The sequence below is a fragment of the Argopecten irradians genome, chromosome 3, assembly GCF_041381155.1.
Source record: "Argopecten irradians isolate NY chromosome 3, Ai_NY, whole genome shotgun sequence".
NCBI lineage: Eukaryota > Metazoa > Mollusca > Bivalvia > Pectinida > Pectinidae > Argopecten > Argopecten irradians.
This window is the reverse complement of record NC_091136.1, coordinates 32,436,977-32,454,118: the sequence shown is the minus strand read 5'-3', so window position 1 is coordinate 32,454,118 and position 17,142 is coordinate 32,436,977. Positions and strand designations below refer to the sequence as shown.

Here is a 17,142-nt window from a genome sequence, read left to right as displayed (position 1 = left end):
TACTTAACGTCACCGCATGGTAATGGCCATGTGATTAATAAGAAATGTTACACTCAATTGCTTATGCATCGTTTCATCTCTATTTTAAAGAAGTTATAAACAAAACAAAAATTCTAAGTATTTAAATTATTTTCTCCACCACACCAAAAGAATCCACGTAAATGAAAAGTTCACTGAAATGATACGACAGTTTGAGTCAGTGAAGTTTGGTACCTTTACAGTAGCTCCATTTACCATTAAGTGGTCCCTCTTCACCATCTACACTAGCGATCACCACACTTGGGTCCTCTCCAGGCTCCACATCCTCATTTAACTGTTCCTGACCCTTCATAAACAGCTCCAGGTTCTCTGTGGAGATATAAACAGTGAATACATGATATATCATTGTGCTTTTTTCTCTTGAGAAAAATGACATTTCTCCAACTTTTGATGACATACCATCATCTCTGATTGCCTTCAATATTCTGTAAACATGGTTATTTCAGCAGAAGGTATAATTTTGCCATGTTCATTGATAAACTACCTAATAAAAGTTTGTGATTTTTGTTCACTACAATTAAATATGCATTTGTCAATAAATGTTGTATATATTCTATAAGAACAAACCAAAATATTTTTTATTGGAATTAAATTTTACCATGAACATACATGCCATATTTTTCTAGGGGTGGTATGGGAGATTGATAACCATTTTAAGGGATTTTGGTCTCAAATAAGGGAGGTATATGCTTGACCTATATGAATAAATTCAATATTTGCTTTTTTATGATGAATATTCATATTGAGTTTTAGTGAAATAAAGGAATGTGTGGTTTTGCAAAAGTAGTCACATCCCTATATATATATACACCCAGTTCTGGAGCAATTTTATTGTTCAAAATATTAGACTGGGCTTTTGAATATATCTTTCACAATAATGGATATTTAACTTAAGTTCTTAAATTTACAAGCACTAAATTAAGAAAATGTAGAGAATTGTTACAGTAGTATTCAAAATGTAATTAATCTGATAGAGAAAAAAAGTAGATTTCTTTTTAATTTGATTTATTTAAATTCAGTTACTAATGATAATTTTTTATTATTAATGTATTTTTTTTTCAAAAAATAAATTCACATCGAAATTCTTAAAAAAAAATTACCTTTTCCATTTTTAAAAACGTGAATATTAGGAAACCCGGAAATTCTAAACATATCTGGGTCATCTATTACAATTACGGCCATTACAATTGCAAAGTTTGTGACATCAATCAGATACAGATAGGCCTATTTAACATTAAAAACGTGAGTAAATCATTTACAGTTGTAAGCAGTATTTGTTTTGTAGTGATGCTCACTAGCTGTAGTCATAAATTTATTGAAAGGCCAGCTGATTGTTTTCTAGGCGGCAGATAAGCTGCTTGACTTCAGTTTATGTAATACACAGATGTGAGTGAAAGCAACACCACAAGTTGACACAAGCCAAGGTGGAAATGGCCCAAGGCTGCTAATTAGGGTCACTGGGGTGTCGGTCAGGGGACCAGGGAGTGGTTACTCTCATGATATAATTAACCTAGCATGTACACAAATATGGCGGTGAAAATAAAACGGAGGGGTTTACGGAATACGGGAATTTAGACTCTCCTCCCGGGAGACAATAAAAGGCTTTAAAATACAGGAGGTTTTGTCTCACGCCGGGAGGTATGGCATGTATGCATGAAAATAAGTTGGTTTACAGTAAACAAAATTTTTGCTGCAATTCTGTCATCACATTGAAGGAAAGTGCATGACAGATCTTTAAATTTTCCTGCAAAGTATACTTGCTCAACCAGGGAATGACTGTTATGAAAATGTTACTTACTTTTCTCTACTTCAGGTTTCAACCTTTTATTCTTTATCAGTATTTTTCGTTTAAGTTGACTCGGAGAAGGAAGTGGCTGCCCTGGTTCAAGCTGAAATATGTTATAAACAATAAGATACATCAATTTAGTTGGCAGCTGCAAGCAAGAGTAACCTAGGTATTACATATATGAACATAATGTAGCATGAAATGTTCACTGTGTAAAATCTTTGTTTTCCTGGTTGCCATGGAACAGCTCAAGTTTTATATCACTATTTCACAGACATACCACAAATATTCCCATCCACTATACATAATTTTAAAGATGGAACCATGAAGAATTTGGTTGTTTTTGTTATTTAGACTTAACATCCTTCTAACAGCTATTAAAGGTTGTTTAAGGACGACCTTCCCTGTATGTTACGTATATGAATGCCTGCATGTAATGGGAGTCTGTATATTCTTGTTGTGTGTCTCCTTGTAATGTTGGTTCTCGCCCTTTCTATAGTGCTGTCTCTGAAGTATACCACCAAGAGTGCTATGCATAAGCAGAAACTACAATATTTATAGACTAGGGTGTGCCTTGGCCAGGGGACATAACCCAGAGCTTACCTCAAAGCGGCGAATGCTAAACACAAGGTCAAATGTGAGGTGCATGAACAAAGTATCAATGAACAATTCATGTTCGACAGAATCTGTATTCTTAAATCCAGACATTTTTATGTGAGATTCTAAAGAATTACCGGAACTGTGTCAAGGGGCCGCTTTAACAAGAAGTCACCAAGGATTTCCTCACAATACTTGGCCATCTTATACTGCTGGGGTTTACTGCAAAAGAGAAAGTTTGTGGTCATTTACAAGGGAGGATACAATTAAACCTTGTCATCATTAAGTCTGTAAGGCCGGTATCAAAGTCCTCAGGGTAAGTAAGTATACACAGTACTGTAGCACAGGGTAAGTAAGTATACACAGTACTGCAGCACCAAATTAAACAAACATTCTTCTAGTTGCACAAGTTGTGATGAAGACATTAAACTGTTATTATAAATATCCTTTAACACCAAGTAAATATGATTTAGAAACTGAAATGTGATTTACCATAAACATGTTTGGTGGATTAAACATTGAACAGAGATCATTGTTTCGTACATGGAGATAAATACAGCTGAAACAAGATACACAGACCTATTTAAAGCATTGTTAAATATATATAGATGATTGACTCTGGATGATCACTTTACATAATCTGCCCCTCAAAGTTATCTATACTAGGCATGATTTTGCTCCACTAATCCTTACTACACGTTGAGCTAGGTCATTGTTGTATTTAAAAAGAAAGTGAACTTTCTAGTCTATATACCTAAACAATAAAATTATAAAGTTTGACTGAGGTCATTGTCATATCTCTAGGCAGTAAATATAACCATCGCCTTACTCCAGTATTGACCCTTATCTCAGAATATACCTAATATATTTGACCCAATAAGCTCCCTGAAACTATTGGAAAAATAAGGGGAACATATTAGGACCAAATCTGAAGAACCCTTTTAAAAACAATAAAGTAAGCTACATCTCAATATGCAAAAGAAATAATTAGTTTTCATATTTTCATTCTGCATATAATTCAAGGGTAAGTGAAATTAAGGCTTACAAGAATTATGTGTAATTATATGTATCGCCTTTACCGCAATGTTGAATTACGTGTAATTATAACTAATTATAAGAATTGCCCATACCACATTGTTGATTTATTACATAACTATAATGGAATATTTAAAAACATCTGAGGAAAAAAAAGAAAAAATAAATAAGAAAAAGAAAAAGAGCTTGGTATCGTTCAGCATCCCTTAGTTTCACGGCCTCTGAATCCCACATCCCGAAATGAATCCTGCAATAATTAGGTGTGTTGAGGTGTTAATGATGTCCTTCAGCTATGTTTAAAGTTTAAATGTTGATGACAATGTTGCAGGTGTCGGAAAAGTAACACCATAGTATCGCCTTCGCAAACTATCGTCACGGGCGATACAATAAAAAGGGAGAGGGTCACTTTAGGGACAGGGTACTTATTTGGTCGAATACCAAAATATTTTTTCATGAAATCTTGAATACAACAGGGATTGGGACCGGGAGTAAGCCCTCTATACCTATTGTGATCTGATTAGGTCAATATTGCATCTTTAAGTGGTGACCAAACTCCTAACATCCTCATTTTGAAATGTACCAGATTTTCCCCCTAAAAGTGAGATTATTGTTTCACCTATAGGTTTACTTACCTACAATGGTTTTCAAATGACAGTATGACTGGCTGTTCTGAGGTGATAAAAGCAGTCTCGGCAATAGCTGTGATCACATCCTTTAAACAACAAGTAACAGTTAGTACAAACTAGTTGCCCACATAGTGTGCACAGAGCCTATTGCAGATAAAAGTTTAAAATCATTGGCAAACCTAAAGGAGCAGGTGATTACCAAACGTTTTGATACTGAATTGTAATTGCCCAGGTAAAATGGCATCAAATCACAGTGGAAATACCTGTTACTGCAGATATTTCAGTGAAATAGATTGATTAGGGTTATCAAATGTTTATTAATACATCATTGATTGAAGTAAATTACCCAAACCTAAAAGGTGCTCTTTATGCGCAGGTCAGATTTTATTTTTTAAATAAACGTTAGTAATCATCTTTTGCTCTTTACTGCAAAATCCCTGGTGTGAAAATATGATTACCACTAAAATATAGACATTTACAGTACTCTGCCTCACCTTAAAAAATATGTCAGTACACATAGCCTTCCCATGGGTGATAATTGGTTCTTGGTCTTCATTTCTTCCATCCCAACAGTCAAGTTCCACACATCTAACAAAACAACGTCAATGTTTAATATCTTGATTAAAGATTATATTTAGAGCTTGAGACATTAAATTAGCCTTTCACTTGCAAAGCAATTAAGTCAATGGACATATCCTGCCAACTTCTACTTTAGCCAATCTAAGTGTCTTAATTTGATTTTGACTGTCAAGTTTTGGTGACAAAAAAAAAAAAAAAAACAACAGTTTAAGAGGAGAAAATCTCCAATATATAATCAATACCTGACCAATTACATACAAAAGGCCTTAACTCACAGGTAAGAAGTGGAGGGCATGTAGCAGAATGTAAATGTCAACCACGTGGTCAGTAATATAACTTTCACTTTCAATGGCCCAGTGTAAGTGTATGAGGGGTCTTAGAAAAGGGGGAAACCGGAATGCCTGGAGAAAACCCATATGAACATTTTACATCCGTGTTGAGGATCGAATCCTGGCCAGCTAGGTGAAAGGTGAGTGGCTTAATCACTGCACTACATGGCCACCCACTTGGCTAAAATGGCTCCTAAAGAAGTGATTCTAACACTGCCTGTATAATCTGTATACAAAGTGAGCAAGACGTGTATAAGAGGATGTATTACTTACCTGCATCCAGCCAATAGCACCTGGCGGTACATCTCGACTGAGGACCGTCCACCAAACTGTCTGCCTATGAGGTACGTGTTGTGGGAGGAGTTGATATAGTAGTGAGAGAGAGGCTGGTCCATATCCATATAAAAGTCCAGCCGATCTAGGAATACAGGTGCATTCTCGTCCGACATCAGGTAACGACAAAATCCATCTAAACTTAGCCGATCTGTAACCAACAGAGTGTTGTTCATTACAATTTCATATCACATCACACATGTATTCCAATGTATGAGTCCAATCTATCTGAAATAGTTTCACAATTTTTGGTACTTTTAGCCATGCATATAGTATATGAAATGAGTGTTAATTTCATACGAGATTTAAAAGAAACAGGTCTAAGATCTAATATCTCATTTCAAACTATTGGACATACTAAGATCTACATGTAATACATAATGTGTGTACTCACTCTGTTTTATATATTCTGGATCTGTTTCATAATTCTGTATAATAGACTGAGCTCTTTTTTCATCACAATACGGGAACAAGATTTCATTAAGACGTGGGTCTCTTTGGCGCTGAAAATAAAATCATAGAGATTTTGCAATTTTTGTAAACAGTTTTGATATTCTGATCAGTTTCTGAGTAAAAATAGAAGTATCTTGTGATTGATCCATCCTAATTAAAATATTTAATCAATATTACACTATCTTGTTTACTTAATCATTTACCAGAAAATAATAAAAGAGCAACTTCATAGAATTGATATTTTCAGAAGATAGACAAAAGAAAATATCTGAATGTATATGAATGTTGTGTATCTTACTTCATTGAAAAATGTTATAACTTGTGGCACAGTTAGGTAAGTTCTATTGGCATCTCCGCTTCTGAAACAACCAAACAAATCTGATTAAAATCTTATATGTCAAACAACGCAACAAATACAAATCTGGTTTAAATATGGTGTGTCACATAGAGTCAAAGTTATCCCAAAGTCAGCTTCAATACTAGGAAGATATGAGTTATCCTAGGATACATGATTCAAAAGTCAGCTTCAATATGGTATTTAATGTTCAGTTTGATCCAAATTACAAGTTTGAGTCTACATGATTCAAATGTTCAATTTCTTGATTATTCTCTAGCATTTTAAAGTGCTTTTAATGTGCTTAGATAAGAAAGGCTATTTTATGCAAAAAAAAAAAAAAAAAAAAAAAAAAGATTTTTTTTTCCAGCTAGGTTTGCAAGTGTAAAGATGAAGATCACTTACAATTCCTTGAAAAGGTCTTCGATGTCTGTTCGAGGGCAAATCTTATGATACAATTCATAAAATTTATCAAATGTAAATGCTGATAAGTCTATGTCGTCACACTGAAAAATCACAAAGAATACTTTAAGGACATGAAAACTAAATGTTAGATAATGATACAATGAACCGAAAGATACAAGATGCATGTTAGACTACATCCTCGATACTCCAGGGGTTTCGATCACTTACAATCTCTACATCCCTCGACTATTTCATAGTAAAACTGGAGGCAACAGAACAGAACAGAATTTTGTCCTTTGAAGCACATCAAGAACAAGAGATCCCAGAGGGATCTTGGCGCCCACCAAAGAATGATCTATGTCTGACAAAGGAAAGAGGGATCTTTTCTCTGCTTTTCAAACTTTTGCAAACATACTACATATAAAATTTGAGACAGATCGCTTCAGTACTTTCTGAGAAACAGCAGTAACAAACTTCAACTATCAAAATCCAAGATGGCTCCTTGGTGGCCATCTTGTTGATCGATCGGTCCCAAATCGAAATATGCACAACTAGGGCCCTAGGGGAACCTATATATGAAATTTGAGACAGATTCATTTAATACTTTCTGAGAAATAGAGATAACAATCTTTAACTATCAAAATCCAAGATGGCAGCCTGGCGGCCATCCTGTTGACCGATCGATCCAAAAAAGCATTATGCACAACTAGAGCCCTAGGGGAACCTACATATGAAATTTGAGAAAGATCCCTTCAGTACTTTGTGAGAAATAGTGATAACAATCTTTAACTATCAAAATCCAAGATGGCTGCCTGACCGCCATTTTGTTGACCGATCAATCCAAAAATGCATTATGCACAACTAGAGCCTTAGGGGAATCTACATATAAAATTTGAGACAGTTCCTTCAGTACTATGTGAGATATAGCAATAACAATTTTTAACTACCAAAATCCAAGATGGCTGCCTGGCGGCCATCTTGTTGACCAATCGGTCCCAAAACGCAATATGCACAACTAGTGCCCTAAGGGAACCTACATATGAAATTTGAGACAGATCCCTTCAGCACTTTCTGAGAAATAGCGATAACAAACGTTAACTATCAAAATCCAAGATGGCTGCCTGGCAGTAATCTTGTTGACCGATTGGTCCCAAAATGCAATATGCACAACTAGGGCCCTAGGGGAACCTACATATGAAATTTGAGACAGATCCCTTCAGCACTTTCTGAGAAATAGCGATAACAAACTTTAACTATCAAAATCCAAGATGGCTGCCTGGCAGTAATCTTGTTGACCAATCGGTCCCAAAACGCAATATGCACAACTAGTGCCCTAAGGGAACCTACATATGAAATTTGAGACAGATCCCTTCAGCACTTTCTGAGAAATAGCGATAACAAACTTTAACTATCAAAATCCAAGATGGCTGCCTGGCAGTAATCTTGTTGACCGATTGGTCCCAAAATGCAATATGCACAACTAGGGCCCTAGGGGAACCTACATATGAAATGTGAGACAGATCCCTTCAGTACTTTCTGAGAAATAGCGATAACAAGAATTGTTAACGGACGGACGGAGGGACGGACAGACGGACTGACGTCTGATGATGGTGGGCTAAAAATATATAACGGTACTGTGGTTGACTGTGTCGCTTTGAAGTTGGGTGTCACTCTCTCTGGAGTCTTCAAAGGGAATATTTGCTGGCCTGTGATTGGTTCAGATTTTTTCCTCTGAGCTGCCTTCAGTTTTAATATGAGATGCAAAATGCAAATCGCAATATGCACAACAGGGGCCCTAGGGGAACCTACATGTGAAATTTGAGAATGATCCATTCAATACTAACTGAGAAACAGCGATAACAAACTTTAACTATCAAAATCCAAGATGGATGCCTGGCCGCGGCCATCTTGTGGACGGATCAGTCCCAAGAGGCAATATGCATAACTAGGTCCCTCGGGGAACCTGAATATAAAATTTGAGACAGATCCCATCAGTGTTTTCTGAGAAAAAGTGATATCAATCTTTTAACTATCAAAATCCAAGATGGCTGCCTGGTGGCAATTTTGTTTATGGATTGGTCCCAAAATGCAATATGCACAACTAGGGCTGTAGGGGAACCTACATATGAAATTTGAGAAAGATCCCTTCAGTACTTTCTGAGAAATAGCGATAACAAACTTTAACTATCAAAATCCAAGATGGACGTCTGGCCTAAAATGCTTTAAGCACAACTAGGGCCCTAGGGCAACCTATATGTGAAATTTGAGAAAGATCCCTTCAGCACTTTATTAGAAATAGCGATAACAAACTTTAAATATCACAAGAGATCCCAGAGGGATCTTGGCGCCCACCAAAGAATGATCTATATCTGACAAAGGAAAGATGGATCTTTTCTCTACTTTTTAAACTTTTTCAAACATACTACATATAAAATTTGAGACAGATCGCTTCAGTACCTTTTGAGAAATAGCGGTAACAAACTTCAACTATCAAAATCCAAGATGACTCCTTGGCGGCCATCTTGTTGATCAATCGGTCCCAAATCACAATATGCACAACTAGGGCCCTAGGGGAACCTACATGTGAAATTTGAGAAAGATCCATTCAATACTTTCTGAGAAATAGCGATAACAAACTTTGAATATAAAAATCCAAGATGGCTGCCTGGCAGTAATTTTGTTGACCGATCAGTCCCAAATCACCATATGCACAACTAGGGCTCTAGGGGAACCTACATATGAATTTGGAGACAGATCCCTTCAGTACTTTCTGAGAAATAGCGATAACAAACTTTAACTATCAAAATCCAAAATGGATGCCTGGCCCCGGCCATCTTGTGGACGGATCAGTCCCAAAATGCAATATGCACAACTAGGTCCCTAGGGGAACCTACATATGAAATTTGAGAAAGATCCCTTCAGCAATTTTTGAGAAATGGGGATATCAAACCTTAACCACCAAAATCCAAGATGGCCGCCTGGCGGCCATCTTGTTTTTCCTATCAGCCTCAAATCTGTATGGCACAACTAGGGACCAAGGGTAACCTCCATGTGAAGTTTGAACAAAATCCCTTCAGTAGTTCTCAAGAAATATCGATAACAAACTTCAACTGCCAAAATCAAAGATGGCTGCCTGGCGGCCATCTTATTTTTCCGATCAGCCTCAAAATCTGTATGGCACAACTAGGGACCAAGGGTAACCTCCATGTGAAGTTTGAACAAAATTCCTTCAGTAGTTCTCAAGAAATATTGATAACAAACTTCAACTGCCAAAATCAAAGATGGCTGCCTGGCGGCCATCTTGTTTTTCCGATCAGCCTCAAAATCTGTATGGCACAACTAGGGACCAAGGGTAACCTCCATGTGAAGTTTGAACAAAATCCCTTCAGTAGTTCTCAAGAAATATCGATAACAAACTTCAACTGCCAAAATCAAAGATGGCTGCCTGGCGGCCATCTTGTTTTTCCGATCAGCCTCAAAATCTGTATGGCACAAATATGGACCAAGGGGACCCTCCATGTGAAGATTGAACAAAATCCCTGCAGCAGTTTTTAAGAAATAGTGATAACAAGCATTGTTTACGGACGGACGACGGACCACGGATGCAGGGCGATTTGAATAGCCCACCATCTGATGATGGTGGGCTAAAAATCCAAGATGGCTGCCATGCATTTAGGGACCTATCGGTTACCAAGATGGCTGCCTGGTGGCCATCTTGGTAACCGATAGGTCCCTAAATGCAATATGCACAACTAGGGCCCTAGGGAAACCTACATATGAATTTTGAGACAGGTCCCTTCAGTACTTTCTGGGAAATAGCGATAACAAGAATTGTTAACGGACGGACAGAAGGAAGGACGGACGGACGGAAGGACGGACCACGGACCATGGACAAGGTTCAACGATGAAATATCTGTGGATCTACGAAATTACTTTGTTATAAGCATAATTCATTATAAACATATTGTATATTGATGATTATTCTACAAAGATAGTCAACGGTCATGCTTTACCTTTCCACCGGGCAGTCCAAGGTCTTTCAAACACTGCATTATCATTCTCTCAGTTCTGCCTGATGCAAATGTCCTTGTAATACTGAATGTAAAAATAAATATGTTCAATAAATGTAACATCAACAGAGAACATATTCTACAGGAAATTCAAATCTAACTGTCAGATCAACTGCACATAATGTTGATAATGTATTGTGTTTAATAAGTAGACAATATCTCAGAAGCATGTAGTAATGTCAAAGCCAGAGAGTCATCCTAAAATGTATATACCATAATAGTTTTATACCATCACAAATTCACCAAGCTAAATGAAATGGGAAATTGTGGATGATATGAAAACCAAAGTTACGATAATTGGTCATTTAATGAAAAGTAGTTTTATGAGAACTGAATTGCTGACAATAGCTTACCTTCTTACAGGAATCTTGCCATTTGGGTTCACTAGGAAACACAGCTTCATCCAACTAAAATACACAATAAATTCTTAACTATTATAAACACTAACTACAATAGCTTTAAATGAATTTTCTGAAACATTTTTCATTTCTTTGCTTTTAGCATAAAATGGAAACCTGAATTACAAAATCAATGATTGATGAAAGACTTTCCGAAAAATTAAAATAGACATAAGATATAAATGCCCCCGTCTCTGAGCCTCCATATGAAATCTGGAAAGCAATACTCTCATACAATAACAATGATTATAAAAGAAGTAAAGCTTTCAAAACCAGTTCCTTGAGAAATACACCTTTAGTTTATTTCTACAAAAGACTCTAATAACCAAAATCAAATACAGTGGAACCTCCCAAAACCGAACCTTCTCAAAACCGATCACCTCTAGAAACCGAACATGGATGTCATGTACGGAATGAATTCCTCTTTATTAATAGTATATAAAACTTCCCAAAACCGATCCCTCCCAATTCCGAATACCGGACCGATTTTAAGATCGGAATAGTCAAATGTAACTAAAATACACTTCTGAAAACCGGCCTTACCTGAGCGACACCGATAGATTGCATTGAGGTCTGATCAACCGACCGTGAAATACACACGTACCTGTACCATAGTTGTCGCATGCCATGTCCTGGGGCATGTATACAGGTGTAAAAGCTATAGGTATATGTACACGGTAATTATACCCGAGATGGTGGTGTAATTATTTAATCATGCCTATTGTTTAGATATCTAACGAAGGTCTACCATGTGCACGCGGTTTGTTTACTGTAGGAAAACAAGCAGAGCTAGTAATAAAGAGAAAGTTTCGTATTCAAATTACACGGGCTTTTTTATTTACATTTGTAGTTGTCGGATAACGTAAATTATCTGTATGAAGAAGCCGAAGCCATGTATTGTTTTAGAAAATGACTATGTCATATAATGACCGGCATCGACTGATCATCGTGTAATTAGACCATATAATTTGATTCTTGACGTAACCGGAAGCGATCGGTCGTATGTAGGTTGCAGACGAGAACATCCCCAAGAACATTCACGCAACTAACTTAACTACATTTATAAGCGGTAGCAAAGTCAAGTTTGCTGTAATCCATTCCTTTTAAACGTATGATTTTCTCTTTTGTGATAACATTCACATTAACAATCAATATCGGTCGGTTTTAACGAACACTAGGCATACATGCAGTGCACTAATGTAAAAAACGACTTCCGATCGATTAAATCCGGATCGTGATGATCGGTATTCGGTTCACTTCTCCAAACCGAACCCTCTCTAAACCGGCCGAAATTATATGCACCGACCATGATCGGTTTCGGGAGGTTCCACTGTATTGTCATCTGTTAGCCTCATTTTTTCATGACTTGTGTCAAGATTGAACTGAAACTTTCGCCAGAGTGGACAACTAATATTTTATAATAACTTCATTAATAGGGGTCGACATTGCAGAACCCTATATAATTAACTCAATCCCCTTGATGTCAAGGTTCTGTGTACCAAATTTATTAAAATCTGTCGAGTAGTTTAAGAGGAGTTCTCTAAAGGTCATTTAAGGCCAATCTACCTGATAAATGTAATCTGTTGTTATGTGGTAAATGACTATTAGGCCAAATATTTGATATATATCAGTGCAAATCTGTTAAACTCGTCACATTATTTATAGAGGCACACCCTCACTCAGTCACATTAAACTGACACCGAACAGCACACCCCACTCAGTCATCATTATACTGACAATTGAAACAAATCCCCTCTTTATGTTGAGCTCTATAGACAGACCACTTTATTTAACTATGTGTGTATCGAATAACATGGGATGGGTAAATCATATATCAAACAAGAAAAAATCCAAACAAGGAAAGTTAACAAATAGCAATTTCTAACAGATCCAACCTGAATACAAGACTCCATCACTTCCCATGACTAATTTGTGTCAGTAGGAATTCCCTAGCATAAGCTTCGCCAAAAAAAAGCAATGTTTCCATTGAAATATTGAGCTGAAGATTGTGCTAATGAATAATCCATAGTTCCAGAATCAACTGCAGCTCTCAGACCAATACATCATACAAGTTTGATTACACAAACATGTTAAGGACCGCTGATCAGCGCCTTGTGCAGTTGTGTTGGATGTAAGTTGGAGATTAGTATGAAATATATCTGTCATACATTTTCTGTTTGAGAAGTCTGACAGTTAATCAATGATAATTTGAAATTGCTGAAGATGTTGGTGGAGGTATCTATTGATTCACTGCCAAGATAGTGTCACAGCATCGCTTTATCACGAGTGGTAACAGGCAAAATGACATCACCACTAAAAACATAAACTTAAATTTTTTTTTTAATCATATCAGACAACTTCTACACCGTATATTTGACGATATACTTGGCAAGATCTGGAATGTCATGATATATCCGTAATAGAAAAGGACTTTGTAATAGTTTTACAGATACGTAACATTCATTGTATACATAAATTGAAAATATATGCGAAAGGGTAAATTGCGCTCCATTGTGCTTTATCGTTTAATATTTGTCTACTTTGTCCCGCATTACTGTTCGTATCCTATTATGTAATCGTGTTCGTTTTGTTTGTCTTGATAAATGGGCAGATCGCCCTGAAAATTTGACAATTTTGTTTTGTCCACACGGTTGGAATTACTTCCTTGTCCCATAAATTGAAAATAGTAACATTTCTGAACCCTTGGTCAATTAAAATCACTTGAAAACTATCAGACATAGCATGTCAGTATTTTCTTTCAACCCGTCAAGTGGACATATACAAATACCAGGATGTTTACAAGATCTTTATAAGATTTGAATAAGCAAAAGTAAACATGAAACATGGATTGAGAGTTTTTAGGGAGCATATATCATCTAGACAATACAGTCAAGGCAAACATGATACATGTACAGTTCTTTAAGGGATAACTGTTGCACCTCTAGAAATAAAGCTAATTGGAAATCATTAATTACCCAGGAAGCAGCCAATATGAACCTCAGACTGGCCTCTATGCTTTCTCCATTAAAGTTACTGTTTATTTATAATACTATTACTGTAATAGACCCAATTAGCTCCCCCCTCCTCTCCCATTCCCAATCACTGCTCTCCCTCCTTCAAAGGCCTTCAGTTCACTTAATTTAAATTAAAATCTTCAAAAATGCAGACTGAAAATATGAATAAAGTGTAGTTTCTTTTGCAAATATATTTTTTACTTTGTGGAATAATATTATAAAAGGTTTAAATCATCCCAAACAGCATTACCTTTCTGTCCTTTATTCCAAGTTATTTGTGTGCTTATTTGGTGAAATAAGGATGGTCTTTATGATATATATATAGAAGTGATGTACAAGGTTTTGCTATATTAATCCTTTTCATTGCAAATATTTTCACATTTTCGGATTTCACAGTCTGCATTCTAGTGACTTTATTTGCATAATGCTACTCTGTCTCAAGGAGGCCTAAAAGAAACTATTTGACCTGGATGTGTCTTTATCATATCTATTTTCTTGTCCTTGTTATTGTTAAAAAATCCTGTACCATCTTACACCTTACACAAGGCCACAATTGAATTTAGCTGTATCACATATTCTACATGGACCACTCTTAGATAAATACTTCTACCGATGTAATGTTAAGCATGGTTGCTATGTTTGACCTTGGAAATCATGAAGCATATATTTCGTCTTTGTATATAACAGAGTTCTCTCTCTTGAAGGAAAGCATTGATTCATAGCTGCAAGGAGATAACTTCTGAAATATACAAAGGAGGGATAGGTCTTAAAACTTTGAGGCCATAGTGGTAAGTGACATAATGTATTTTCAAATAAAGACATAATGTATTTTCAAATAAAGTTGTCACCACTAAACATAACAGCAACGTATGAATATAACCTGCTCCACAGTCTCATGGTGAAATCTCTTACAAAACCCAAACAGGAAGATATATACTATATGTTTTCTATCATCTGCTAATGATGACAAATGTCTTCAAGAAAATGAATAAATGTGAAATATGAAAACCTGTGATAATCATATTACAAAGTGGAGCATTAACAATACCATAAATAATTTTTTCACTCGACAGGAAATCTATCGTCATTACCATCACAGACCTAAAGCTAGGAGACAATTCTCTACTGTGTATAACAAGAGGAAAACAAAATACATAACCATTTTCGTGCTACAAAGGATGCCTTTTACTGTGGTAGGTTCTCTGTGATTAATTTAACCTTAATTGTCATTAGCAGCAGGTTTCCTACTCATCATTAACCTTTTCATCAATAACATTTAGAAGGAAGGAGAAAAAATACTCTTGTTGTTTTCGTTCGAAAATGCAGGAGCATCGTCAACGTTAGATGGCACCAACAAGTAAGAGGATAAGGTGATTGAACACTTGGCATTTGACATAATTACAGTGCTGGCAATCACTCGTGTCGCCTCTTAACTAGAAATGTCTTGGGCGGTCATTACTCGATGGTTAAGATCTCTTCCCGTGGACTCTAATTAAGCCAGCCTTAGACCATCATTACTAGGTAGTTAAAGTAACCAGACAAAAATGTAGCTTTGACATGCATTCCTTCATAGAACCTCACGTTGCAACCTCATAAAGTCAACCATCAAACAAATTACCATGTCCAATTTTCCATTTTTTTTTTTGCCCTTTTTTGTTTTTAGACTATCAAAATAGTAATTTAGCTTTTTTCACTTCTACAAGACAAAATTTTCCCATGAGAGTACAAGGAAATAGTTTTTTAAGGTTAAAAACAACAAAGTTATGGATCCATCACACAACCTGCAGATATATACGTCAGGATATCTAATCATGTCTTAGATGTCCATTGCTTGGCATGTATACATATCAACACAGTGGAAAAATCTAATGAAAAACATTGCATTGACATTGTTTCGATTTTTAATAACATTGCTTTCAAAAATCTAATATATCTGTCTCACAACAATTCCTGCCCCCTGGGGGTCAGAGCCAATTTATACAAGCTCTGTTTTCCCCCTTCCCCCAAGGATGTTTATGTAGTTGTAAGGTTACACCACTTGAAACATAACAGCAACGTAAAATGAAGCATATATTTCGTTTTGTATATAACAGAGTTCTTCTCTTGAAATAGATTGTCACCGATTAAACATAACAGCAACAGAGCCTTTATAAATTACTTTCGTTCGAAAATGCAGGAGCATCGTCAACGTTAGATGGCACCAACAAGTAAGAGGAGATTAAGGTGATTGAACACTTGGCATTTGACATAATTACAGTGCTGGCAATCACTCGTGTCGCCTCTTAACTAGAAATGTCTTGGGCGGTCATTACTCGATGGTTAAGATCTCTTCCCGTGGACTCTAATTAAGCCAGCCTTAGACCATCATTACTAGGTAGTTAAAGTAACCAGACAAAAATGTAGCTTTGACATGCATTCCTTCATAGAACCTCACGTTGCAACCTCATAAAGTCAACCATCAAACAAATTACCATGTCCAATTTTCCATTTTTTTTGTTGCCTTTTTTGTTTTTAGCTATCAAATAGTAATTTAGCTTTTTCATTCTACAAGACAAAATTTCCCATGAGTACAAGGAAATAGTTTTTAAGGTTAAAAACAAATTATGGATCCATCAACAACCTGCAGATATATACTCAGGATATCTAATCATCTTAGATGTCCATTGCTTGGCATGTATACATATCAACACAGTGGAAAAATCTAATGAAAAACATGCATTGACATTGTTTCGATTTTTAATAACGTTGCTTTCAAAAATCTAATATATCTACAATAAATTATTGAACAATTATACATGAAATTTACACATGAATAACTGATATTTTCATATAGAATAATCAATTTTCATTCCAAATGAGCTGTGCAATGTCAACAATTCTTACATTTAATAACTCAGCTTAAGCCCCCATCACTGAATGTTCTGTTCTAACTGTGATATTGTAAAAGGTGTATACCAGCAAATCTCTATAGAATTTTAGCATGTTGCAAAATAATACATATGGGTAGAGAAAACTATTCATGTAATTAACATGTTACCTTTTACTGAGGTGAATTCAATTAATGTTATTGGACATTGGAAACAGGTAATTAGGCTGTGAAGAATCCAGAAAATTTGTCTTAGGCCACACCAATTTCAAAAATAT

The 17,142-nt window shown here is 36.0% G+C and overlaps 1 protein-coding gene across 4 annotated transcripts in view; it reads right to left on the bottom strand.

Moving 5' to 3' along the window:
• Window positions 1-17,142, bottom strand: part of LOC138318263 (1-phosphatidylinositol 4,5-bisphosphate phosphodiesterase beta-4-like) — a 77,930-nt gene that overhangs the window by 20,443 nt on the left and 40,345 nt on the right. For 3 of the 4 annotated variants that reach the window (XM_069260470.1, XM_069260472.1, XM_069260469.1), the window contains exons 7-17: window positions 10,940-10,993; window positions 10,530-10,611; window positions 6,517-6,617; window positions 6,076-6,136; window positions 5,719-5,827; window positions 5,265-5,475; window positions 4,578-4,671; window positions 4,090-4,169; window positions 2,560-2,644; window positions 1,838-1,928; window positions 214-348 (exon numbers count right to left, since the gene is read on the bottom strand). In XM_069260470.1, coding sequence (XP_069116571.1) covers window positions 214-348; window positions 1,838-1,928; window positions 2,560-2,644; window positions 4,090-4,169; window positions 4,578-4,671; window positions 5,265-5,475; window positions 5,719-5,827; window positions 6,076-6,136; window positions 6,517-6,617; window positions 10,530-10,611; window positions 10,940-10,993 — 1,103 coding nt within the window. The remainder of the gene's footprint in view (window positions 1-213; window positions 349-1,837; window positions 1,929-2,559; window positions 2,645-4,089; window positions 4,170-4,577; window positions 4,672-5,264; window positions 5,476-5,718; window positions 5,828-6,075; window positions 6,137-6,516; window positions 6,618-10,529; window positions 10,612-10,939; window positions 10,994-17,142) is intronic. The other variant, XM_069260471.1, reaches the window with a different exon arrangement.